We start from the raw sequence: 26998 nt of genomic DNA, 5'->3' as shown, positions 1-26998 counted from the left end.
TATGTTTTGATCTTGTTCTGGTTTGACCTGGTTCACCATGTCAAGCAGGTTCTGGCCCACCTACTCGAGAACCACCTTTATATCAAAGGAGAAAAATGTGAGTTCCATGTGCCTAAAATACTGCTCCATGGCTACATCATAAGCTCTGAAGGAGTTATCATGGACCAGTACAAAGTTTTGGCCATCAAAGAGTGGCCAACAACCACCACAGTCAAAGAACTCCAGAGGTTCCTAGGATTTGCAGGTGATTCTTCAGGGTCTTCAGCTACATTGCAGCACCTCTCACATCCCTATTGAAGAAGGGACCCAAAGGCTGAAGTGGAATGAGGCCACAATGCAGACCTTCTCCCAGCTCAAAGAAGCTTTCAACCACAGTGCTCATTCCGAAGCATCCTTACCTTTCACAGCCTTTTACAGTTGAGATAGCTGTCTTGGAAACTGGGGTCGGAGCTGTGCTCTCTCAGCGAATTGGAGAAAAACCCCAGCTACACCTTGTGGCTTACTTTTCAAAGAAATTTTCATCTGATGAGAGAAATTACAACATTAGAAACAGGAAGCTATTAGCTGTTAAGCTTGCCCTGGAGGAGTGGCATCACTGGCTGGAGGGAGCTGCATACCCATTCATCACATACACGGACCACAAGAATCTTGAGAACCTATAAACTAGAACTGTCGCATCACTGCTCCCCAGCTCTGTCATTTTATGTCAGAATTGAAACTTGTCACTTCTGTCCCATTGTCTAAAGATGTCTCCTCATCACCAACCCTCTAGGGACAACCGGATTATATCATGAAGGAGATCCTGAACTCTCATCACAAAGAGGGCAAACTCCAGAATTTAATTGACTGGGAGCCATGTGACCCAGCAAAAGATGCTGGGTACCAGCACAAGATGTTCTAGATCCCCTTCTCTGCAGAGACTTTCATGCCTTTCACTCCCTGTCTTTAAGGCAGACCACAAAGGAGTTCAGCTCCTGGAGTGAACTACATTTACATTTACAGCATTTGGCAGATGCACTTATCCAGAGCGACTTACATTTATCTCATTTATACAGCTGAGGGTTAAGGTCCTTGCTCAAGGGCCCAGCAGTGGCAGCTTGGCGGTGCGGGGGATTAAACTCATGACCTTCAGATCAGTAGTCCAACGTCTTAACCACTGAGCTACCACTGCCCCACTCTTTTTAGGCGGTACCATCCACAGTAATCTCATGATGATTTTTAGGCTGTCCATGTGAGGCCATTCTCAGCAGTTATTCTCAGGTGAGCCATTCTCCAAGCAGAAGTGGGGCATCAGGACAGATCAGGCAGGTCCAGGGTGCAGGAGGAGTGTAACGTGTAGCAGAGAGAGAGAGAGAGAGAGAGACTTCGGTGAAAGAACATGAACCAGCAGATGGACTTGCAGCGGCTAAGCTGGCCTTGCAATATATCAATGCACTCTTTGGCCGAGCTCTTCACGGCCTCACAGTGACAAGTTCATTAAGGACCAGGCAGTTATGGGAGATACCTTGGGATCCGGGGGAAGAAAAGACAATGATTTCCCTGTTATGGGCAAAGGATTCATTTGTTATTATTGTCAACAGCCAAGACATAAAGCGTCAGTGTGTCCGCTGAGTAAGCCAAAAATGAGTGGGTACTGCTATGTCCCAAGGAAGAAGGACAGGCCTACAGAGAACTTTAAGGAAGACAACTCTGCCATGCTGGGGGTCATCGTAAATGGGTAGGCAGTGCAAGCATTGTTGGACACAGGTAGTTCAAAGTCTCTCATTAAACAATGTCATGTTCCAGACAATTCAGCAGATTACAGTCAAACCACAACAGGTCAGTGCGTCATCCAAGAACAGGTGTACCTGATGATTGTGGGGGTGGTGGAAAGTCTACCAGTGGACATGATTTTGGGGAGGGATTTGCCTGTGCTTCCTGATTTATTGCAGGTATCTGATGTTGCTACTGAACTGTTGTGTCCAGTGCTTACTCGGGCCCAGGCGAAGGCAGGGTTACAGCCTCTGCCAGACTTAGATGGTAGTCTATCCATAGCACACATAGTTCCATGGTCACCAGAAAATGTACCTTAGAATCAGTTCTCGCTTATTTTGGCCCTCTATGTATGTTGACGTCTTATTGTCTTATTGTTCTTACTGTCCCACCTGGCAAAAACCAGTGCTGTTCATAGGTCAGACAGAGCTCTGCTTCATCCTCTGCCCGTGATCACCACCCCCTTTCAACAAATTGCCACGGACATTGTTGGTCCTCTGGAGAGAAGGACTGCTGGCTACAGGTACATCCTTGTCATTTGTGACTATGCCACACGTTATCCAGAGGTTTTCCCCTATGCTCAATAAGCACCCCCAAATTCATCAGTGCCTTGGTACAGTTGTTTTCCAGGGTAGGCTTCCCCGATGAAATCATCACGGACCAGGGAACTAACTTCACCTCCCGGTTGATGAAGCAGGTTCATCGGCAAGTTGGCATCAAAGCCATTAATACACAAAAAAAGATGGAACTCCTTGGGTTTGTATGGACTTCTGCAAACTCAATATTAAGAGAGAGAGAGAGAGATCTCCTCCCTGTGGATGCATGCATGTGTGTATGGTGTTCAGTAGGTGGGACTCTGAGCTCTCTCTATCTATCTCTCTCTCTCTCTCTCTCTCTGTGTGTGTGTGAGTTTTTGGTGTTTTGTGTGTTAAAGCAGGAAAAAACCACAGTGTGTTCTGACTTTCACTTTCTTTCAGTCATATGAATATTAAGGTGTTTACTCCACTCTGAGATTAACACCAACAGTGTTTATTTAATCCTTACAGTGTTTATTTATTGTCTTCCTCTGATGCCAATGTAGCACACAGCCACGAAGATACAGCAAAAACCAATGAATTAACACCAGAATCAACATATGTAACCAATTCATGAGTGTTACTAGTTGATGTACGAGTGTCAATAGCTGATGTATGAGTGATAATAGCCGATGTATGAGTATGACTGTTTATCCAATAACAAACCCTGGGTGACCCCTGAGCTCAAAGACCTGCTAAATGAGAAGAAAAGGGCTTTTACTTCAGGGGACAAAGAGGAGCTTAAGAGAGTTCAGAGGGAAGTCAAATACAGGATGAGACGGTGCAAGGACAGCTACAGGAGGAAACTGGAGGAGCTGTTAACACAAAACAATGTCCGTGATGTGTGGAGAGGACTGAAAAACATCTCAGGGCATGGTCAGTGTGTTGGGAGAGGATCAGTAAATGGTGATCAGCTCTGGGCAAATGAGTTGAATCTGTTTTTTAACAGATTTGACTCTGTTCCCACTTCCTCTCCCTCCCAGCATTCTCCCTCTCCACCCTACTCCAGACCAGCAACCACCCCCCTCTCCAGACTGTCTTCACCTCCACCTCACGTACACCTAACTACACTTCCCCTCACTGCCCCCCCTAGTCTTTCACAACCTTTCACCCCTGTACACTCATCTCAGTCTTCCCTCACCCCCCTCTCCTTAACAACGAATCAGGTGAGGTGTGAACTAAGGAAGATAAAGGCAAGGAAGGCTGCAGGGCCAGATGGAATCAGCCCCAGACTGCTCAGGGACTGTGCGGACCAGCTATGTGGGGTGGTCAGGTACATGTTTAATCTGAGCCTCAGCTTGGAGAAGGTCCCAATCCTGTGGAAAACTTCCTGTGTGGTTCCAGTACCAAAGACTACACACTCCAGGGAGCTGAACCACTTCAGACCTGTTGCCTTAACTTCCCACCTGAAGAAGACCATGGAGAGGATCATCCTCTGTCACCTCCGTTCCTTAGTGAGCATAGTGCTCGACCCACTGCAGTTTGCATATCAGCCTGGCATCGGTGTGGACGACGCAGTGATCTACCTGCTGCACCGGGCACTGACTCACCTGGAGACAACCGGGAGCACTGTGAGAGTCATATTCTTTGACTTCTCCAGTGCTTTCAACACCATACAGCCAGCACTGCTGGACAATCGACTACCTCACCAACAGACCACAGTATGTAAGGTTATGTGACTGTGTGTCTGAAGTGGTAGTCTGCAACACCGGGGCTCCCCAGGGCACGGTGCTCTCCCCGTTCCTTTTCGCACTGTACACCTCGGACTTCAGTTATAACACCAACACCTGCCACCTCCAAAAGTTCTCAGTTGATACAGCCATTGTTGGATTTGTATCTGATGGGAATGAACAGGAATACAGGGACGTCATCAATTACTTTATTGACTGGTGTGAGTGTAACCACTTGCACTTGAACACCAGTAAGATGAAGGAGATGGTGATTGACTTCCTGAGAAGGAGAAAACCACACCATATACCAGTGACCATCCAGGGCTTGGACATTGAGTTGGTGGATAGGTTCAAGTACCTAGGTGTCCACCTAAACAATAGACTGGACTGGCTGGATAACATTGATGCTTTGTACAAGAAGGGCCAGAGTCGCCTCCACCTGCTGAGGAGACTAGGGTCCTTTGGAGTGTGCAGGACATTATTAAGGACATTTTACGATACTGTGGTGGCCTCCGCAATTCTGTACGCTGTAGTCTGCTGGGTGGGAGGCAGTGCAGAGCGGGACAGGAAGAGACTGAACAAGCTGGTTAGGAGAGCCAGCTCTGTCCTGGGCTGCCCACTGGACTCTGTGGAGGTGGTGGGTGAAAGGAGGATGTTAGCCAAGCTGACATCTATTATGAACAACACCTCTCACCCCCTGTATGGGACTGTGGAGACCCTGTGTAGCTCTTTCAGCAGCAGACTGCTACACCCCCAGTGTAGGAAGGAGCGCTACCGCAGGTCATTCATACCAGTGGCTGTCAGACTTTACAACACCGCATTACTGTGATGTACAAATGTGCAATATTTTATAAATTTTATATAATTTTATTATTTTATTATTCCTAAGGTGTATATGTAGTTGTAGTTTTACCTTTTCTTTCTCCCTTCCTTTTCTTTCTTCCTGCACTTTAACTGTCTGTGAGCTGCTGTGATAAGTGAATTTCCCCACTGTGGGATCAATAAAGTTTATCTTATCTTATTAGTTGATGTAGGAATGTTAATAGCTGATGTATAAGTGGTAATATCCGATATCTGAGTGTGGATAGTTACCAGCTGTAGTGATGAAATTGCGTTTGTGTTCTCAAACATGCGTTCTGAATCAATCTTTGCAATATATCTGAAAATAGAAAGGTTTCTGTACATTATACACAGGTCTACACTGTCTGCATTTAAATTTCCCCTTTGCCATAGCTTATGTTTGCAGAAATTGATTTGATTTAATTCATTGATTTGATTTAACACCATTGCAGGCAAGAAGAGAAAGGAAAAAATAGGTACAAGACATCTTGCAAAGCCTGTGCAATGCTGATGTTTTTATCACACTACCGTGTATGGAAACAGATGATTTCCTAGCCAACAGCAAAGTGGAAGAGCTGAAGAACGTTTAGTAGTGGCATAGCTTATGTTTGCAGAAATTGATTTGATTTAACTCATGATTTCCTTTGAAACAAGATCTTGAAAACATCTTGAGTGAAAAATACTGAGTGTGTGTGTGAGACAGGAAATATCTGGGGTGGTTTTAACACACACAGTTGCAGGCAAGGGGGAAAATGAAGAAGTAGCTACAGACAGAAACACACTACCATGTATGGAAACAGATGATTTCCTAGCCAACAGCAAAGAGGCAGTTAGTGCTGAGTATGTGTATCCTGTGCACAGGTGAAGAAGAGCTGAAGAACATTGAGTAGTAAGCACTCTCTCTCTGCATAGCCAATACTCCTTGCGAATAAAGGAACATTTTGCTCTGACTTGGTTTCTGACTCTGTTTCATTTTCGGTTTGAAATCTACAACAGTCTTGGCGTCTCTGTGTGGACCACAAACTCCATCGTGACTGTGAAGACCAACTGCGAGTTTCTGCAGTGACAGAATATCGGATACACACTGAGGGGAAAGCAAGTTGACATCTCTGACAAACAGGTACGTGATCCACGAACCGCAGGAAGAGAGCTGAGGCAGGAAATTAAGTTTAATTTTCTAGAAACAAAAAAAGAAGTTTTCAGTTTTTCTAGAAAACTACAGAGGCAGAATGGGAAGCGTAAATAAGAAGGAATTGTCTGGGCCAGTGAAAGAAATGTATGAAAAATGGAAAGATAAGAAGGTTCTGAGTGTCAGGTTAAATGATGGAATAAATACACAGATGGTTTATTTGGGGGGGTGTCATGTGTCAGGCATCCATAAGACCTTACGAACTGAAAGCATGTACACTAGTACGCTATAGATAGAGCTTCTCTGTGTGTGTGTGTGTAGCATTTCAACAACATTGTAAGAGGACTTGGGGGCGTTTCTGTAATTATACATATTCGTGCATATTTATAGTTTCTGATATTTGTAACAAGTTAAAGCTGTAGAAATGGTCAACAAAATATACTGAACTGTTTCACTCTCTCTCTCTGTCTGTCTGTCTCTGTTTCTTTTTCCCTCCTTTTTTCACTGAGTGTGCGTCAAAGAGAAGCTGCGGATTGGTCGGCTTCTGTAACAGTCGTTATGACATCATCAGTGTGTATTCAATGTCAAAAGCAAACGAAAGATAAAAAGCAAAAAGATAAGCTAAAGCTGCATCCCAATTCCATGTGATTTCTCTTCTTCTACACTGATTTATTTGGGTGAACAGCCAATCAGATCGCTCCTTCTCTCATCGGCTCAATCGGACTCTTACGCTAAAACGCCAGCGTGACGTGTCAGAGCCGTTAGAAGAGGCAAAATTAGAGTTGATGATTTAGTTCCATAAAATGTTACATATAAGGCGGTAAAAGTTAAACTGTTTTTTGCTTTTTTATTTATTTTATTTGTAAGGGACAGGATTTGAATTGAAAGGAGATTATTTGACCATATCAGCTATTGAGCTGTTTGATATTAGTCGTGGTAAAAGGCTAACTGTTTATGGTTTTGGAGGTGTTTAACAATTATTCCTCCCACCCTCACACATACACCCTGCCATGGTCTTACAATTAAAGCCTGCTTCTCACCCACCCTGTGTACCACGTGTACCCTGTGCTGCCCTCCTGTAGTTTTTTTTAATATTTGATGATATCAAGTCATTTTAAAACATTTGATGATATCAAGTTGTAACCCATTTGTTGGATTAATATCAAAGAAAAAGGAGGTTCAGGGTCTCACACCATGAAAATAGAAAAAATAAATACTTAATTATTGTATCTTAATATGTGTGTCTGCACTTGAATGAACTTAGTTTGACTTCAGAACTAACTGAACGAATAGAAGGGAACATGCACAGTCAGTTTCACTGAAGTCAGTTTTACTTCTCCTTCCCTTTCACTTCAATCAACAGTGTAATCCGTAACTAAACACTTTGCACATTACCATATGAAAGTATTCCTTACTGTTTACAATTTATCAGTTGAACACAAAGGAATCAATCAGCAATAACAACAACAAAAAAACAATTAATCAACATCCATATGTATGTGTATATATGGAAGTCCGAAAGAAATATATACTGAGCCAAACACAGTTCTGTGTGTGTGTGTGTGTGTGTGTGTGTGTGTGAACATTTTACACATCAGGCAAGGGAAATAACAAAAAAATAATAATATATGCATATACATATGAACATACATAAGGCTACAGCATCAATTATTTGGGTGGGTTACAAAGTCACTATTAATATCACTTCACCCTCAGAGTGTGTTTTTGGTGCAGTATAAAGTGTAAATTACATGTTTAATTGGTGAACACGAGTGTGTGCAGGTTATTACACGCTACATGTAATACACACCAGTTCTGTCTCACACACACACACAGCTCCTTCGTTTGGAGTTCTTTTCACTCTGGGAAAATTCAAAATTTGGAAATTAATTTAGTTTAAAACATTAAGACACTGAGACTGAACACTGAACACTAAACAATCAGGTAAGACATTACAATGTGTTTGTAATTGTGTTATGATGATCAAAAACAAATGTAGTGACATCATTACTGTAATAACATTATTAATTTTTGCACTGTGGTTGAACAGGACTATGGAGGAGAAGTGCTGCATTGCTTCCTATGTTCTGATTGCCGTTCTGATTATTGTTGCGATTGCTGTTGTGATTGTTTGCATCAAATGGTGCTGCAAAGATCACTGCTACTCCGAAGCTGCTGTAGCAGCCGACGCTGAGGAAAGTTCTGAGATCGGCAGGTAGGACCTTCACTCACAATATGATAAAAATTACTGTTAGTCATTATTCCTGTTATTAGCAGCATATTATTTTCAGTACATCATCTACATTAAACCCAGTGTAACCCAGTGAGGGTTTAGTTATTCACTCAGGGGCAGTTACTATTCCTGATTAGTTTCTGGGTTTAAAGGCGAGTGTTTGTGTCTCTGATTAAGATGCATCTCCACCGTGGTCCTCGGTGTGAACTCCACCCACATGTGCATAACTCTCATGTAAATTCTGAATAGAGTCAACCTAGTTACATCACAATAGTTTTTTTTTTATATTTGATGATATCAAGTCACTATTAATATCAATTCACCCTCAGTCTGTGTTTTTGGTGCAGTATAATGTTTAATGTTTAATTAAGTTTAAGTGGTGAATACGAGTGTGTGCATGTAATACACACCAGTTCTGTCTCTCTCTCTCACACACACACACACACACACACACACAAACACAGACCGCCGTCTTGATTACAGACATGGCTCTGTGCCATGAGCTGTCAAACACTCAAAGTAATAAACTACAGAGAGAGAGAGAGAGATAGATGTCCTCCCTGTGCATGTATACATGTGTGTGTGAAGGCAGTAAAAATCAAACCCGCAGTGTGTTCTGAGCTTCACTTTCCTTCAGTCATATGAATATTAAGGTGTTTACTCCACTCTGAAATTAACACCAACAGTGCTTAACCCTTACAGTGTTTATTTAGCCCTTACAGTGTTTATTTAATCCTTACAGTGGTTATTTAATGTCTTCCTCTGATGCCAGTGTAGCACATAGCCACTAAAATACAGCAAAAACCAACAAATTAAAAGTACTGGCACCCCGTACCCTGTCCATCAATGGAAACGGACCACAGGAGCATCACTGAGCAGATATGATAATATTCACGCATATACAACCATATATTCATCACATGTAAGAGATAAAATCAGAACTTTCTGTTCTGGCTACTGATGATTAATTGTAATTAACATTATGTGTAGATTACTGTCAGTGTACAAGACTGTAAACAAATGATCAAATAAACAACCCAGACGCTGATAATTACACCTTTGATTAGCTTTAATTAAGGCCTGGACATAATTACAGCCCTAATCACAGCTACTTCACGTCGTCACGTCTCACACACTGAGCATTTACAGCTCCTCCATTTGGAGTTCCTTTCACTTGGGGAAATTCAAAATTTGGAAATTAATTTAGTTTAAAACATTAAGACACTGAGACTGAACACTGAACACTAAACTTTGTAATTGTGTTATGATGATCAAAAACAAATGTAGTGACATCATTACTGTAATAACTTTATTCATTTTTGCACTGTGTTTGAACAGGACCATGGGAAAGAAGTACTGCATTGCTTGCATTGCTCTGATTGCTGTTGTGATTGCTGTTCTGATTGTTTGCATCAAATGTCATCAAATATCGATGAGAAATAACGATCACTGCTACTCCAAAGCTGCTGTAGCAGCCTCCAATGGGAAATGTTCTGAGATCGGCAGGTAGGACCTTCACTCACAATATGATAAAAATTACTGTTAGTCATTATTCCTGCTATTTGCAGCATATTATTTTCAGTACATCATCTACATTAAACCCAGTGTAACCCAGTGAGGGTTTAGTTATTCACTGAGGGGCAGTTACTATTCCTGATTAGTTTCTGGGTTTAAAGGCGAGTGTTTGTGTCTCTGATTAAGATGCATCTCCACCGTGGTCCTTGGTGTGAACTCCACCCACATGTGCATAACTCTCATGTAAATTCTGAATAGAACTTAAGTCTGTAATTACATATGAGGTCTCAATATTAAATATTAAATCTTTAATACAGAAAATAACACACTGTAGTTTCAGCTCAGTGGAGGAGGTTAGTCTCGGAGACTGTAATAGTCACGTTGTGGTGTGTTTTTGTCTCAGGGACATGTTACAGCGCGGAGGCTCTGCAGTGGACGCCGCCATCGCAGCGCTGCTGTGTGTCGGACTGTTTAATGCTCACAGCATGGGCTTCGGAGGAGGACATTTCTTCATCATCTATAACAGCTCTACAGGTGACATCCATCCATCCATCCATCTGTCCGTCCTTTCATCTATCTATCTATCTATCTATCTATCTATCTACAGTCACGTCCACAAGTATTTGGACAGTGACACAAATTTCACAACAGATTAAGGAGATAAAAGGTCTGGAGTTGATTCCAAGCATTGAATTTGCATTTAGTTGCTGCTCATGGGAACTCTCAGTATGCGGTCCAAAGAGGTGTCAATGCAAGTGAAGGAGGCCGTCATTAGGCTGAAAAAACAAAACAGACCCATCAGAGAGACAGCAGAAACTTTAGGAGTGTCAAATCAACAATTTGGTACATTCTTAAAAAGAAGGAATGCACTGGCGAGCTCAACAACATCAAAAGGCCTGGAAGACCACGGAAGACAACTGAAGTGGATGATTACAGAATTCTTTCCTTGGTGAAGAAAAAGCCCTTCACAACATCTAGCCAAGTCAAGAAATCTCTGGAGGAGGGACGAAGGGATCAAGAGATGTCTTCATGAATGTAAATACAGATGGTTTAACTGAAGAGGCAAACCACTGGTAACATTCAAGAACAGAAAGTCCAGGTTAGATTTTGCTAAAAAGCCTCTAAAAAAAGCCTGACCAGTTCTGATGCAAGATTAAATTGTACCAGAATGATGAAAAGAGAAAAGTGTAGAGATGGAAAGGAAGGGCTCATGATCCAAAGTGTTATGTCATGGGCATGTATGTCTGCCAATGGACCTGGGTCACTGGTGTTTATTGATGATGTGACTGCTGACAGAAGTAGCAGGATGAATTCTGAGGTGTGTAGAGCTACTTTCTGCTCAGATTCAGTCAAATTCTGCAAAATGGATAGGATGGTGCTTCACAGTACAGATGGATAAAGACCCAAAACCGCAAAAACAACCCAAGAGCTTCTTAAGGCAAAGAACTGGAATGCTCTTAAATGGCCGAGTCAGTCACCTGACCTCAACCAAACTGAGCTGCTTTTTACTTATTGAAGACAAAACTGAAGGCAGAAAGACCCACAAACAAGCAGCAACTGAAGATGGCTGCAGTAAAGGCCTGGCAAAGCATCTCAAGGGAGGAAAGTCAGCGTTTGGTGATGTCCATGGGCTCCAGACTTCAGGTAGTCATTGACTGCAAAGGATTTGCATCCAAGTATTAAAAATAATCCTAATATTTATGATTATTAGTTTGTCCAATTATTTTTGAGCCTGTGAAAATGGAGGGACTCTGTAAAAAATGGCTGTAATTCTTAATTTCAAATCCCTTGAATTAAAGCTGAAAGTCTACACTTCAATTACATCTTGATTGCATCTTTTTCAGGTCTGATGTGTGCAGTTTCCAACTTAACATGAAAAGTCCACATCAGCTACAAATTTTAAAAATCAATATTAATTCTCTGAGCATTCATTCACTGAAATGTGAACTGTTTTTTTGCTTTTCTCTCTTAGGGGAGGTGGAGACAATCGACGCGAGGGAAACGGCTCCCCAAAAGGCCACACGTGACATGTTCGGCAATGACACGCAGCTCGCTCAAAAAGGTACTGAACATCCTGAACACTGATAAACCCTGTTAGCAAAAAGTGTTTACAACATTTATTATCTCACAGTGCCATCACGTTTTTCACAGACACACACGTAGAACATTTTATTTATTTTAATGGCTTACGTCTACATTTATTTAGAATCCCTCTTTATTTTTTCTGTGCTGCAACCCACTGCAGGCTCTCAGATAAATAAGTTTAAAAAATAAGTTTAATCAGTGTTAGTTTAATTAATTAGAATATGTCTTGTTTGTTTCACAATCAGAAAGCTGAAACAAATAAAAATATACTTTATTAATGAAGCACTTTTAGATGTGGACTGCAGCTCAGTGTACTTTAAAAAAAAGAGTAAATAAATGTGAACATTATAGATCAGAAAGGGTTTTATAGCTTTGTTGTCCATTGTGCTTTCATGAATAAACAGAAGGCCTGTCCATTGCGGTCCCCGGTGAGCTTCGTGGCTATGAACTGGCACACCGGCGTCATGGCCGCCTGCCGTGGAGGGAGCTGTTTCAGCCGAGCATCCAGCTGGCACGTGAAGGCATCCGTGTCAGCAAAGATCTCGCTGAAGCCATGCAGAAAAACAAGGAAGACATTGAGGCTAATGAAACGCTGTGGTGAGGGACAATATCTCTATCATGGACATGTCAAAATATCCTCAGCACCCATGCGATGTCTTTGGAGGTTTATTTTTTGTTAAAATGGAAAAGCTCCCAGAAAGAATAAGTGTTAGCGGGAAAAGGAAGCTACGACCATATAAGCAAACATGACAGAATCAGGGCAGAATGTGGACTGATTGATGAATACTTTATTGCCATAAGGAAAATTAATTATTTTAATTGTGTTTTTGACTTTATTCTTTACAGTGAAGTATTTTGTGATTCCAACAAAACCATCCTGAGGGAAAACGATATTATCAGATTTCCACAGCTAGCAGACACCTACGAGAAGATCGCTGAGGGAGGAGCTGATGTTTTTTATAATGGCTCCATGGCTGAAACGATAGTGAATGACACCCAAACTGCAGGTCCATCAGTGTTTAACCATTAAAGTCTACAACACGCTACAATCTTTATTATTAGCAGCATGATGCTAATATTCCCTCCAGTACAAATGTAAAAATCACTGAGACACATGCTAATATTCACTACAGTATAGATGCTAATCAATAATTTCACAGACACTAAGAGGCTAATACTCACTGCTAATCACCTCCTGTTGTATGCTAATCTGTTCATGGTGTTTTGGGACGATCCAGGTGGCATTATAACACTTGAAGACTTGTTAAGGTATACACCATTGTTGAATGAAAGCCCACTGAAGATAAATGTGGGAGAATACACAATGCATTTTCCAGATGCTCCATCTAGCGGTCCTGTGCTAGCGCTAATCCTCAACATTGTGGATGGTGAGTGTGTGTTTGTCATGTGTGTTCATTTGTGTGGGATAAATGGACATTAGAAGTGTCTAATACATCTGCATTAGCCACATAGATTTTCTCAACAGTTATGCTAACTCACTGTTAGCCACTTAGCCCTAATTAGCATTATGAGGTAGGGGAGTTAGAGACCTGAGACACAGGCTTCAGAATATCTTAGAAGGATAAATGATGGAGGTTGACTCTTTGGGTCAAAAACCATGTAGCTTAAGTTAAACTTGATAAACCAATTGCGAACTTGATCGTGTGACATCGCCACTAGCCTCATTGTACTGCTTAGCATAAAATTCTGGTTTTAACTAGAAAATATTTAGAATAGTTTACATACAAAGCAGTATTGTGCTAACTCTAGCCAGCTAACTCTCACTAGATAGCTTAGCTTACAGCTTCAACAGTACCTATCTTGTATTAATTAGCCAAACTAGCTAGTTTGAGGTAAATTATTGTTTTGTATAATTAAATACAGTACCCAAATCTGTCAACAATCTAGCTATAGACAAGATTTCTTAGCCCTTGTGATGTTTTTGAAATAGGATTTAAGATTTCCCAGTATCTTGAAAGTTCATTAGCCCTCACTATGTTGCTACATGAAGCTTATATGAAAGCTTATAACTCGTGTATGATGATGATGATGATGATGGTCTAAAAGCGTAAAACTGTCTCTGTGCAGGTTATAATTTCTCATCCAGCAGTGTGTCTACTACAGAGAAGAAGACGCGCACTTATCACCGCATCATCGAGGCTTTCCGCTTCGCTTTCGCTATGAGGAGCAGGCTGGGAGATCCTCGTTACCTCAACATCACTGACGTGAGACAGTGTTTATTTCCACATCATGGGGTTGTTCATCAGTAACATTATGTTCACACTAGCAGGTCACTCATGTTGGTTATAGTTTGTCTCTTGTGGCCTGTCCAGCATTTTTTAGTTCTCAAGAGAAATGGTAGTGTATATGGCCAAAAGTACTGTATGTGGACATCTGACTGTCACACCCATATGTGGGCCTTCCCAAAAGTGTTCCCACAAATTTGGAAGCACAAAATTGTATAGAATGTATGCCGTAGCATTAAGTTTTCCCTTCACTGGAACTAAGGGGCCCAAACCTTTTCCAGTGTGACAATGCCCCTGTGCACAAAGCAAGGCCCACGAAGATATGGTTGGTGTGGAAGAAGTCTAGTGTTCTGACCTCAAACCCATTAAACACCTTTGGGAAGAACTGGAACACTGATTGCATGTCTGACCTCACTAATGCTCTTGTGGTTGAATGGGCAATTCCCTACAGCCACACTTCAAAATGTAGTGGAAAGCCTTCCCAGAATAGTGAAGGTTATTATAACAGCAAAGAGGAGACGAAATCTGGAATGGGATGTTCAACATTCACATGTGGGTGTGATTGGTCAGGCATGTACATACTTTTGGCTATATATATATATATATATATATGTGTGTGTGTGTGTATATATATATATATATATATATATATATATATATATATAGGCAAATTTATTAAAAAGAAAAAACTGAAATATCACTTTGACATAAGTAGTCAGACCCTTTGCTATGACACTTGAAATTTAGCTCAGGTGCATCCCATTTCTCTGGATCGTCTTTAAGATGTTTCTACAGTTTGTTTCTACACTTTGATCCGGAGTCCAAATTCACCTGATTGGACATGATCTGATTTGGAAAGGCACACACCTGTATATATATGTAAGGTCTAACAGCTGAAAATGCATATCAGAGCAAAAACCAAGTCATAAGGTCAAAGGACCTGCCTGCAAAGCTCAGAGACAGGATTGTGTAGAGGCACAGATCTGGAGAAGGCTGGAAAAAAATTCTGCTGCATTGAAGGTTCCCAAGACCACAGTGGCCTCCATAATTCTTAAATGGAAGAAGTTTGGAACAACCAGGACTCTTACTAGAGCTGGTCGCCCGGCCAAACTGAGCAATTGGGAAAGAAGGCCCTTGGTAAGAGAGGTGAGCAAGAACAAAGGTGACCAGACAGAAGCATCTGTATTTAATTTACACAGTGTGAAAAAGGGACTAGAACAGAAGAATCACATGACAAAGGTGAAGAATACCACTTCGTTGGTTCAGGCCGTGGTGAGGCAGGATGATCTGATCTGTGCTGTATCAGACCAGAGGAAAGGAGGATATGCTGTCGGCTACTGAAACAAACTATAACAATAATCAACTTTTATCTGTACAGCTTTGATAAAATAGAAATTTACACAAATCTGAATGAATCACACAGATCATTACAAAGCTTTCAATACACAGATAATCTGCCTACATATACTGTTTGTATTTAACTATTACTATACTATGTGATGGAAGACAGATTAAAAGATGAACTTGTGGATTGTGTTGCTTCTTCAATTCAATGTTTGATTTAATTTGTAGCCAAGTCATCTGTATCAATATCACAGCTCCGTACATTCCTTCGGAATGCTGTATTTTTCATTTTAGCCCACTTAACTTTGTGTATTGTGTGTTGGAAATAAGTGTATAAGAGAAATAAAATACATCGAGACCAAATACAACTTTTTGTTTGAAAAAAAAAAAAAAGACAAAAATCAGCAGCTAATTAACAGAATGATGAATTGTGTTTGTTTTTTCATTTAAATCAAATGTAAATAATGTGAAATGTGATATGAAATGAAACGTTTTGGCCAATTGAGTACCTTTGGGGTAAAAAACATCGTTTTATTTTTTAAGAATCAGATGAAATTACAATAATAACAAAATGAAAAAAATGAAGGGGTCTGAATACTTTCTGAATGCACTGTACCTATACGCATGTGACAAGATAAGATGAACTACAGGAACTAAATTTGTGAGTGGGGAAATGAAGAAACACTGGACCATACAATTAGCCAGAGGACTCATTTGAGCCACATCATCTGAATTTGTCATTCTATGATGTTTGTCATTCTCTCTCTCGCTCTTCAGCTCATCCACAACATGACCTCGGACTACTTTGCCAATAACATCCGCAGTAAGATCTCAGATGACAGCACGCAGCCAGAGAGTTACTATGATCCAGAATACTTTAACCCTGAGAGTTACGGAACGGCTCATCTGTCCATCATCGCTGAGGATGGGAGCGCCGTGGCTGTGACCAGCAGCATCAACCTGCCGTAAGACTGAACATGCTGTACTGCTCTGAGCCAATCAGAACACACTGTACTGAGTGTATAAAGTCCTGATGGTGTTTCTGTGCAGTTTTGGTTCTAAAGTGATGTCACGTTCCACTGGAATCATCTTTAACAATATGATGGACGACTTCAGTTCTCCGCACATCACAAATGCATACAACGTTCCTCCTTCACCTAATAACTTCATCCAACCAGGTAACAGATTTTTATCTAATTATTCATGTTTGTTTCAGAGCCACATAAGATTATATATATGTGGATAAACTGTGATAATGTATCATCCAATATATTACATGTATCACACATAACATTATTAACGTCCACAGTTTAATCTATAGTTAGTGCAGGTGATGTAACTTTTTCTGATACAATATTGTGATAATATTGTAATATTTTATTAATAAAAGTTTTGTAAATGATTGCGATATGAAACAGTAACACTGTAACATGTCCACTGTTTGTGCAGGTAAAAGGCCGCTCTCGTCCATGTGCCCGACCATCATCTGCGACAAAAACAACAAAGTTAAAATGGTTGTGGGAGCTGCAGGTGGGACGAAGATCACCACGGCAACGGCTCTGGTAACACACGTGGCTTAAACCGTAACGCGCACGGCTTTAACCCTAACACACTTTAATCCTAATATTCACGGCTTTAACCCTAACACACATGACTTTAACGGTAACACACACGGCTTTAACAGTAATACACAGCTTTAACCCTAACACACATGGCTTTAACCCTAACACACAGCTTTAACCCTAACACACACGGCTTTAACCCTAACTCACACACCTTTAACCCTAACACACACGGCTTTAACGGTAACACACATGGCTTTAACCCTAACACACACGGCTTTAACCCTAACACACACGGCTTTAACAGTAATACACACGGCTTTAACCGTAACACACACGGCTTTAACAGTAATACACAGCTTTAACCCTAACACACTTTAATCCTAATATTCATGGCTTTAATCCTCGTAACACTCGTGGCTTTAACCCTAACATGCACAGCTTTAACTCATGGCTTTAACCCTAACATGCACAGCTTTAACCCTAACACACACGGCTTTAACTCTAACACACGGCTTTAACCCTAACACACACGGCTTTAACTCTAACATACGGCTTTAACCCTAACACACACAGCTTTAACCCTAATACACACGGCTTTAACCCTAACACACACAGCTTTAACCCTAACACACACGGCTTTAACCCTAATACACACGGCTTTAACCCTAACACACACAGCTTTAACCCTAACACACACGGCTTTAACCCTAACACACACGGCTTTAACCCTAACACACACAGCTTTAACCCTAACATGCACAGCTTTAACCCTAACACACACGGCTTTAACTCTAACACACGGCTTTAACCCTAACACACACAGCTTTAACCCTAATACACACGGCTTTAACCCTAACACACACAGCTTTAACCCTAACACACACGGCTTTAACCCTAACACACACGGCTTTAACCCTAACACACACAGCTTTAACCCTAACACACACGGCTTTAACCCTAACACACACGGCTTTAACCCTAACACACACAGCTTTAACTCATGGCTTTAACCCTAACACACTCAGCTTTAACCCTAACATGCACAGCTTTAACCCTAACACACTCAGCTTTAACCCTAACACACACGGCTTTAACCCTAACACACACGGCTTTAACCCTAACACACTCAGCTTTAACCCTAACACACACGGCTTTAACCCAAACACACGGCTTTAACCCTAACACACACGGCTTTAACTCTAACACACGGCTTTAACCCTAACACACACGGCTTTAACCCTAACACTCGCAGCTTTAACCCTAACACACACGGCTTTAACCCTAACACACTCAGCTTTAACCCTAACACACACGGCTTTAACCCTAACACACACAGCTTTAACCCTAACACACACGGCTTTAACCCTAACACTCGCAGCTTTAACCCTAACACACATGCGGCTTTAACTCTAACATATTGGGCTTTAACCCTAACATATGCAGCTTTAACCTTAACACACATGCAGCTTTAACCCTAACATATGCACTTTAACCTGAACGTATGCGGATTTAACCCTATCCTGCACAGATTTAACCCTAACACATGTGGCTTTAACCCTAACGCACACGGTTTTAACCCCAACACACGGCTTTAACCCTAACACGCATGGTTTTAACCCTAACATATGCGACTTCAACCCTAACACACATGGCTTTAATCGTAACTGACACTACTTTAACCCTAACACACACTGCTTTAACCCCAACACGCATGGTTTTAACCCTAACATATGCGACTTTAACCCTAACATGCACGGCTTTAACCCTAACGTACGTGTCTTTAGCCGTAACTGACACGGCTTTAACCCTAACACGTGCGGCTTTAACCGTAACTGACACGGCTTTAACCCTAACACGTGCAGCTTTAACCGTAACTGACACGGCTTTAACCCTAACACACACTGCTTTAAACCTAACACATGCTGCTTTAACCGTAACTGACACGGCTTTAACCCTTATACACATATGCAGCTTTAACCCTAACATATGCAGCTTTAACACACGTGGCTTTAACCCTAACGCACGTGGCTTTAACCGTAACTGTGCACAGTTACAACACACTGATTACACAAACATCACATTATACGAGATAATGAAGTTTTAAATCCATACATCTAATTCGTCTATCCAGCCAGCCATCTGTCCATCTGTATATCTATCCATACAGCCATACATCCATTTATCTATTCATCCATTTATTTATACATCTATTGATGTCTATTAATCCCTCCATCCATCCATTTGTATATCCCCCCATATGATAACTGATGCAATATAATCTACCCATTAAGCAATTTCCTCCTGGGATTAATAAAGTTCTTTGAATCTTGAATCTGACTGATCCATCCTTCTTGATCTTTGCATTCTATTGCTGAAAAACCTCATAAATTCCTCCATCAGTCTGATAACAGATGGGCAGTGAGCGTATAACTGAGTTTATAAAATGTTTATAAAACACTGTTACTGAAAAACACAGTAATAAGTGTTGTTGTAAAGGTTTATGAACACAAGCCACATAGAGCGTGTCAGTGAATCGTTTCCTCTCGGTCACAGGTGATCCTGAACTCTCTGTTCTTTAACTACGATGTGAAGAGAGCTGTAGAGGAACCCAGATTCCACAACCAGCTCAACTCCAACAAAACTGAGGTGGAAGAGAACTTCGATCAGGTGCCACTTGAATACATGCATCAGGATGCAGCAGGATGCAACTCAATTTGATTCATATAAAAATGTATCCTGATGTTCATCCATAACAACACAGTGATAAATACAACACTACGATTCACCTGATTCATGTGAAAGAGTTGTTTAAATAAGAGTACAATTCGTTTATGAATCAACTGCTGAATCTTTCATCTCTTCCACGGGAACAGGATTCATATCCAAGTCACTGAGCATCATTATATCAAACACATGACTCTTTTCTTCTCTTGTGCACTAACAATAATAATAATTTACTCTATATTTAATTTACAGAGTGTGAAAAAGGGACTAGAACAGAAGAAGCACAACACACCGTTGCAGAATACCACTTCGTTGGTTCAGGCCGTGGTGAGGCAGGATGATCTGATCTGTGCTGTATCAGACCAGAGGAAAGGAGGATATGCTGTCGGCTACTGAAACAAACTATAACAATAATCAACTTTTATCTGTACAGCTTTGTTAAAACAAAGAAATTTACGCAAATCTGAATGAATCACACAGATCATTACAAAGCTTTCAATACACAGATAATCTGCCTACATATACTGTTTGTATTTAACTATTACTATACTATGTGATGGAAGACACAGATTAAAAGATGAACTTGTGGATGCAAAGATGGATTGTGTTGCTTCTTCAATTCAATGTTTGATTTAATTTGTAGCTAAGTCATCTGTATCAATATCACAGCTCCGTACGTTCCTTCTGAATGCTGTATTTTTCATTTTAGCCCACTTAACTTTGTGTATTGTGTGTTGGAAATAAGTGTATAAAAGAAATAAAACACATCGAGACCAAATACAACTTTTTGTTTGAAAAAAAGGACAAAAATCAGCAGCTAATTAACAGACTGATGAATTGTGTTTTTTTCATTTAAATCAAATGTAAATAATGTGAAATGTGATATGAAATGAAACGTTTTGGCCAATTGAGTACCTTTGGGGTAAAAAACATCGTTTTATTTTTTAAGAATCAGATGAAATTACAATAATAACAAAATGAAAAAAATGAAGGGGAACGTTTTGGCCGATTGAGTACCTTTGGGGTAAACAGGAACACTCTGTATCGTTTATTTTTGTCCAAAACATTGTTTTATTTTTTAAGAATCAGATGAAATTCTAAAGAAGTGTTAAAAGTATTAAATCTGAAACCATGACAGACACAGGCTTTTCAGAGTTCATGGGAAATGTCTATATTTGCAAATTTTATTTAATATTTAAATAAAATTTTAAAAAATACGAACAGCAGAGGTTGGTTAAAAACAAACATTATTACATTCTGAATTCTGGCTTTTTCCCAAATGCTACAGTTTAATTCTTCCTAATGTTTTTATTTGAACATCAGCCATTTTAAAGCTCTGTACTGAACTCTAAAACACAGGCTCTGTTCTAATGAGACCTCCTGATGTCAGAGTGAGTATTACCCATAATGCACTGCATGAAAGTGTACATCAGGTTTAACATAAATCCATGTTCACTCGTTAGAATTAATTCTAGTAAGAACGCTTCTGTTCTGTGCTAATGTTTGGGACACGGCCCTTTGGTCCCTTTATTTCTCTATAATGATCACTGCTGGAAATACGCAATTTTTAGAGAATGCCAATCTGATGGTTTTGTACACACTTCCTGTGCAGTAACACACACACTGTGGATTTTAAATAAAACAGGAAACAACCCTGTGTATTATTAAGGGAAGTTATGAAAGGGTTACTCCGGTCATGGTTGGGGTCATGGGGTCAACAAAGGTCACATGTTCAAAATAAACACTCCTTAACATAGTTCTAAGATAAACACAGAAATTTCACACAGACACAGAAGGAATGTCAGGGTGAGAGAACGTCAGGGTGAGAGAACGTCAGAGCGAGGGAACGTCAGAGCGAGGGAACGTCAGAGCGCGGGAACGTCAGGGCGAGAGAACGTCAGGGTGCGAGAACGTCAGGGTGAGAGAACGTCAAGGTGAGGGAACGTCAGGGTGAGAGAACGTCAGGGTGAGAGAACGTCAGGGTGAGGGAACGTCAGCTTGAGGGAACGTCAGAGTGAGAGAACGTCAGGGTGAGAGAACGTCAGGGTGAGGGAGCGTCAGAGTGAGAGAATGTCAGGGTGAGGGAACGTCAGCTTGAGGGAACATCAGAGTGAGAGAACGTCAGCTTGAGGGAACGTCAGGGCGAGAGAACGTCAGGGTGAGGGAACGTCAGAGTGAGGGAACGTCAGAGTGAGAGAACGTCAGGGCGAGAGAACGTCAGGGTGAGGGAACATCAGAGTGAGAGAACGTCAGGGCGAGAGAACGTCAGGGTGAGAGAACGTCAGCTTGAGGGAACGTCAGAGTGAGAGAACGTCAGGGTGAGGGAACGTCAGAGTGAGAGAACGTCAGGGCGAGAGAACGTCAGCTTGAGGGAACGTCAGAGTGAGAGAACGTCAGCTTGAGGGAACGTCAGGGCGAGAGAACGTCAGGGTGAGGGAACGTCAGAGTGAGAGAATGTCAGGGCGAGAGAACGTCAGCTTGAGGGAACGTCAGGGTGAGGGAACGTCAGAGTGAGAGAATGTCAGGGCGAGAGAACGTCAGCTTGAGGGAACGTCAGAGTGAGAGAACGTCAGCTTGAGGGAACGTCAGGGCGAGAGAACGTCAGGGTGAGGGAACGTCAGAGTGAGAGAACGTCAGCTTGAGGGAACGTCAGGGCGAGAGAACGTCAGGGTGAGGGAACATCAGAGTGAGAGAATGTCAGGGTGAGGGAAGATCAAGGGGAGGACATCAGAGTGAGAGAACATGAGGGTGAGAGAAATCTCAGACTAAAAACATTCACAATAACTTACATAAAAATATATTTACAAAATAAAACATAAGACATTAAAGTCTATTTAATTCTATATGTCAAAATTGTACATATAGATAAATAAGATATACAATATCTGTGATTATTATCTGTGATATTCAATGTTATTTTAGCGCATACTTATAATCGTGAGGTTAACTGTGTGACTAATTAGATCTATAATAGTGTTAGATGTATGGTGTTCAGTGTGTGTGTGTGTGTGTGTGTGTGTGTTCTTCAATGTGTGGTTTTAAGAATGAGGTGTTTAAGGTGTGTTCAGTGTGTGGTGTTTAGCATTGGGTGTTTGAGGTGTGTGTGTGGTGTTAAGCGTGTGATGTTTAGCATTGGGTGTTTGAGGTGTGTGTGTGTGGTGTTCAGTGTGTGATGTTTAGCATTGGGTGTTTGAGGTGTGTGTGTGGTGTTAAGCGTGTGGTGTTTAGCATTGGGTGTTTGAGGTTTGTGTGGTGTTTAGCGTTGGGTGTTTGAGGTTTGTGTGTGGTGTGTGTGTGGTGTTTAGCATTGAGTGTTTGAGGTGTGTGTGTGTGTGTGGTGTTTAGCATTGAGTGTTTGAGGTGTGTGTGTGTGGTGTTTAGCATTGAGTGTTTGAGGTGTGTGTGTGGTGTTTAGCATTGAGTGTTTGAGGTGTGTGTGTGGTGTTTAGCATTGGGTGTTTGAGGTGTGTGTGTGGTGTTAAGCGTGTGGTGTTTAGCATCGGGTGTTTGAGGTGTGTGTGTGGTGTTTAGCATTGAGTGTTTGAGGTGTGTGTGTGGTGTTTAGCATTGGGTGTTTGAGGTGTGTGTGTGGTGTTTAGCATTGAGTGTTTGAGGTGTGTGTGTGGTGTTTAGCATTGGGTGTTTGAGGTGTGTGTGTGGTGTTTAGCTTTGGGTGTTTGAAGTGTGTGTGTGTGTGTGTGTGGTGTTCAGTATCCTGCAGGTTCACCCATTTTGCGCCTGTCAGAAATGGCATTAACACACTCGTCTTCATGCTTGGACACAGCGTTAACTGTGTTGTAGAAATATTGTCGAGTTGTGACGGTGTGACCGAGTCGCCGAAGAGCCTTAATCACATCCTGAGAAAACACACACACACACACACACACACACACACACAGTCTAACACTGAAATCAGTAGCTACGTTTACATGGACACTAATAATCCGATCGTAATTGGACTAGAAGCACAATCAGATTTAAAAAGTCACATGTAAACACGTCAATCGGAATGAATTGGCCAAAACCGATTAAAATTTCATTCGGATCGTAAGCGGTGGTTTAAACCTTTTCTAATCCGATGGAGAGGACATGTAAACACTTCATCGGGTTGAAAATGAAACCAGATAGTTCTGCGCTTCTGTGCATGTGCAATGACGTACAAATCACGTAATGACGTGTGACGCTCCTCGTCTGTGAAGTGGTGCAAGACGACGTTGTCCCACCGGTCCTTGGTTCAGACCCTCATCCACAGACGCCTTGTTCTGGGCTCGGGAAGGGGCATTTTAACTGCTTGATAAATACACGCAGTACCGCACAAAACATCACGCTATCACTTCTAATTAGCAGCTGAAATAGGCAAATGTTAAGTCCGCTTTTTAAAACGAAAAAAGAAGCAATGACGAGAGAGCGGCTGCTAGTATCTGCGTGTTGGAACGGAGGGAAACGTGTATTCGTGCACTGTGCACATGTCAGAAGATCAAATCCGATTCTGTCATGTAAACGCGCATATCGACCCGATTACTTTATTCAGCGTTCTTGTAAACACTGCGATCAGATTAATCAATCTGATTAATTTCATTCCGATCGAAACAAAAAAAAGTGTCCATGTAAACGTGACTAGTGACTAAACACTCAAAACAGTATATTTCAGTAGCTGATAAATGAGTGTCAGTGGCTGAATGTTAACAGCTAGGGTTAGGGTTAGCCGTGCGTTAACAGACGATATGAGCGTTAACGGATGACATATACGCGTTAGCAGCCGATACGAGCGTTAACGGATGACATATACGCGTTAGCAGCCGATACGAGCGTTAACGGATGACATATACGCGTTAACAGACGATATGAGCGTTAACGGATGACATATACGCGTTAGCAGCCGATACGAGCGTTAACGGATGACATATACGCGTTAGCAGCCGATACGAGCGTTAACGGATGACATATACGCGTTAGCAGCCGATACGAGCGTTAACGGATGACATATACGCGTTAACAGACGATATGAGCGTTAACGGATGACATATACGCGTTAGCAGCCGATACGAGCGTTAACGGATGACATATACGCGTTAGCAGCCGATACGAGCGTTAACGGATGACATATACGCGTTAACAGACGATATGAGCGTTAACGGATGACATATACGCGTTAGCAGCCGATATATACACGTGAACAGCTGATATACTTCGCTGGAAGCCCCACCACAGTGTGTATTGTGATGGTTTCAGTACCTGATCAAATGACTTCTCAAACCCGAGTTCGTTCTTTCCGTCCACATATACGACAGGTGAGGCGATGGACTCTTTCAGAGTTTTCCCCAGCCAGAGGTAATTCATCAGCGCCTGTGAGCGAGGACCAGTTCACCTTCATTATACAAAAACATACACTTCAAAAAAAAACTCACCTGTTTTCATTTCTCTACAGGAACTCAGTGGGTTTATCAAATGTTCCCTACTCCATAGTTCATCAGATTTCCTTTTTCCCAGCTCCCTAATGTTTTTTGTATTAATGACTCAGTGTTCAGTAGTTCTTCATGTTTCTAGTTGTTAGTTCTATAGTACCCCATGTTTCCTGATTTCTCTACTGCTTCTGTTGTTTGTCTCCTGGTGTTCACTAGCTCCTTTATTTTCCTTAGACTTATTCCCTTCTCGTCTTTAGTAGTTGATTGTAGGTACATAGTTTCATAGCGTTTTACTGTTTCTAAGTTCGGTCACGTTCCATGCTTCCTAGTAACACCCATGTTCCCTAGCTTTCTTATTTGTTCTTGATTTTAGTACTTGTTTGCTAGTGTTTAATAATAATTCTATAATTCCATAGTTCCCTCTGATGTATTTGCTTACTACATACTACATATTTTCTGTTTTATATTTTTCTAATTGCTTCTTGGTTGTAGTGTTTGTCACCTAGCCTTCCTGAGGTTTCCTGTTCCCACCATCACTCCCCGCACTCTCACTGCTGCCCAACACGCTCAGGTGCTCAGGTGTTTAACTGGTGTTTTCAAAAGGTGTTTAGAGGCGTTTATTCTGACCATGGCCATGCCGGTGGTGATCATACTGCCTCCTGAAGCTCCGATTACCAGAGTGTGTTTCTCAGACGGGGAGTAGAGGACCACCGGAGCCATGGAGGAGGGTGGCCGCTCTCCTACACACACACACACACACACACACACACAGGAGTTCAATGTTAGGAATTAAGACTTTAGGATTAGAGTTTAGGGTTGGGGTAATTAATGAGTTAGGGGTTGGAATTTAGAAGTTAGGGGTTAGGGTTGAGTAGACAGGTGAGCTCACCTGGGTGAATGTGTTTCGTTCTGCCACAGAAGTCAGCGAGCTCATTGTTCAGGATGACGCCTGTGTTAGAAGATAAAACTCTCGAGCCGAATCTACAGAGAGAAAATCACACACACACAGAGGATTAACATTTAATTACACACACACACACACTCACACTGAGGATCAACATTTAATAACAAACACATTTAATCCCGCTGGTCTGATTCACACTCGCCTGAGTGCACGGGCAGGAAATGTGTGTTTAATCAATTAGCATTCATTATTATTATTATTATTATTATTATTATTATTATTATTCAAGACTCCATTATTGATTTATTTGGTGATTATTGTCCAGTTGGAATATTTCTCAGTACCGCCACTGGCCAGCAGGGGGCCTCGCTGAAATTCCTCGCAGTGCATTTGACTGAATATTTGTACTCACATGTGGTTGATGGTGCTGGTAACAGAGACGGCAGTCCCGTCTTCAGCCAGCACAGAGATGTGTGTGGTTCCCTGTGTGTCAGCGTGTGGTGTCATGTTGTAGTACTGAGCATCATGGGTAATATTACTGCTGATCATCGCCCGCACACGGTCAGCAAACTCCACCTTAATCAGAGCGCGCGCTTCCTGTTCGCAGACATTATTATAATATGTTACAAAAGTTTAAACACTACACGGTTTAAACACCACTGAACCAAACTAATGATTATTTCACTGTTTTACTAACAAAGGTAACAAATCTGACAAAGTGAAATAACAGAAAAAGAAGAATGTAAAACTTCACATTTTCATTTTTTTCTGTTCTAACTAGCTAGTCAGAGACAGAGAGCTCAAAATCTTAAAAAAAATATTTTGACATGTTTGTGAGTAAATCATCTGTCTGGACACCTTATTTGAAGAGAAGCTCGGGTCTTTGATTAACTGCTTCAGTCCGTTAGCGAATTTACACGCCTCGACGTAGCGATGGTAAGTTAGCGCGCCCTCGTGATTTTTTATAGACGTTGGGTGCATTGCGTAACCTGAAAACACACACAGGAAGTC

The 26998-nt window shown here is 41.5% G+C and overlaps 2 protein-coding genes and 1 long non-coding RNA gene across 4 annotated transcripts in view; 2 read left to right on the top strand and 1 right to left on the bottom strand.

Annotated features, from left to right (window-relative positions):
* The first annotated feature begins 5611 nt into the window (after positions 1-5611).
* Positions 5612-8516, top strand: LOC128318703 (uncharacterized). The gene is made up of 3 exons (XR_008302162.1): positions 5612-5726; positions 5834-5957; positions 8017-8516. It is a non-coding gene; the product is annotated as an uncharacterized LOC128318703 (long non-coding RNA).
* A 1025-nt stretch (positions 8517-9541) lies between these two features.
* LOC128317076 (glutathione hydrolase 1 proenzyme-like) lies at positions 9542-20393 on the top strand. 2 transcript variants are annotated; one of them, XM_053236140.1, is made up of 12 exons: positions 9542-9705; positions 10118-10248; positions 11687-11776; positions 12204-12396; positions 12646-12806; positions 13038-13187; positions 13888-14024; positions 16167-16354; positions 16440-16567; positions 16839-16951; positions 19508-19621; positions 19931-20391. In XM_053236140.1, exons 1-12 carry the CDS (start codon positions 9542-9544, stop codon positions 20072-20074), a joined length of 1713 nt encoding a protein of 570 aa, XP_053092115.1. In that variant the 3' UTR covers positions 20075-20391. The 2 variants fall into 2 exon arrangements, with proteins under 2 accessions (XP_053092115.1, XP_053092116.1); XM_053236141.1 differs by lacking the exons at positions 9542-9705; positions 10118-10248 and adding an exon at positions 10264-11358 and having other exon boundaries at positions 19931-20393.
* Positions 20394-20658: 265 nt separating this feature from the next.
* ggt5a (gamma-glutamyltransferase 5a) overlaps positions 20659-26998 on the bottom strand; it is a 14740-nt gene continuing 8400 nt past the window's right edge. The window contains exons 7-12 of the mRNA XM_053236143.1: positions 26846-26976; positions 26400-26584; positions 25973-26064; positions 25711-25823; positions 24914-25024; positions 20659-23535 (exon numbers count right to left, since the gene is read on the bottom strand). Coding sequence (XP_053092118.1) covers positions 23386-23535; positions 24914-25024; positions 25711-25823; positions 25973-26064; positions 26400-26584; positions 26846-26976 — 782 coding nt within the window. The 3' untranslated portion in view covers positions 20659-23385. The remainder of the gene's footprint in view (positions 23536-24913; positions 25025-25710; positions 25824-25972; positions 26065-26399; positions 26585-26845; positions 26977-26998) is intronic.

Source organism: Pangasianodon hypophthalmus, chromosome 8 (assembly GCF_027358585.1).
Source record: "Pangasianodon hypophthalmus isolate fPanHyp1 chromosome 8, fPanHyp1.pri, whole genome shotgun sequence".
NCBI classification, from domain to species: Eukaryota; Metazoa; Chordata; class Actinopteri; order Siluriformes; family Pangasiidae; genus Pangasianodon; species Pangasianodon hypophthalmus.
The sequence above is the reverse complement of the archived record's forward strand: the minus strand, read 5'-3'. Positions and strand labels throughout refer to the sequence as shown.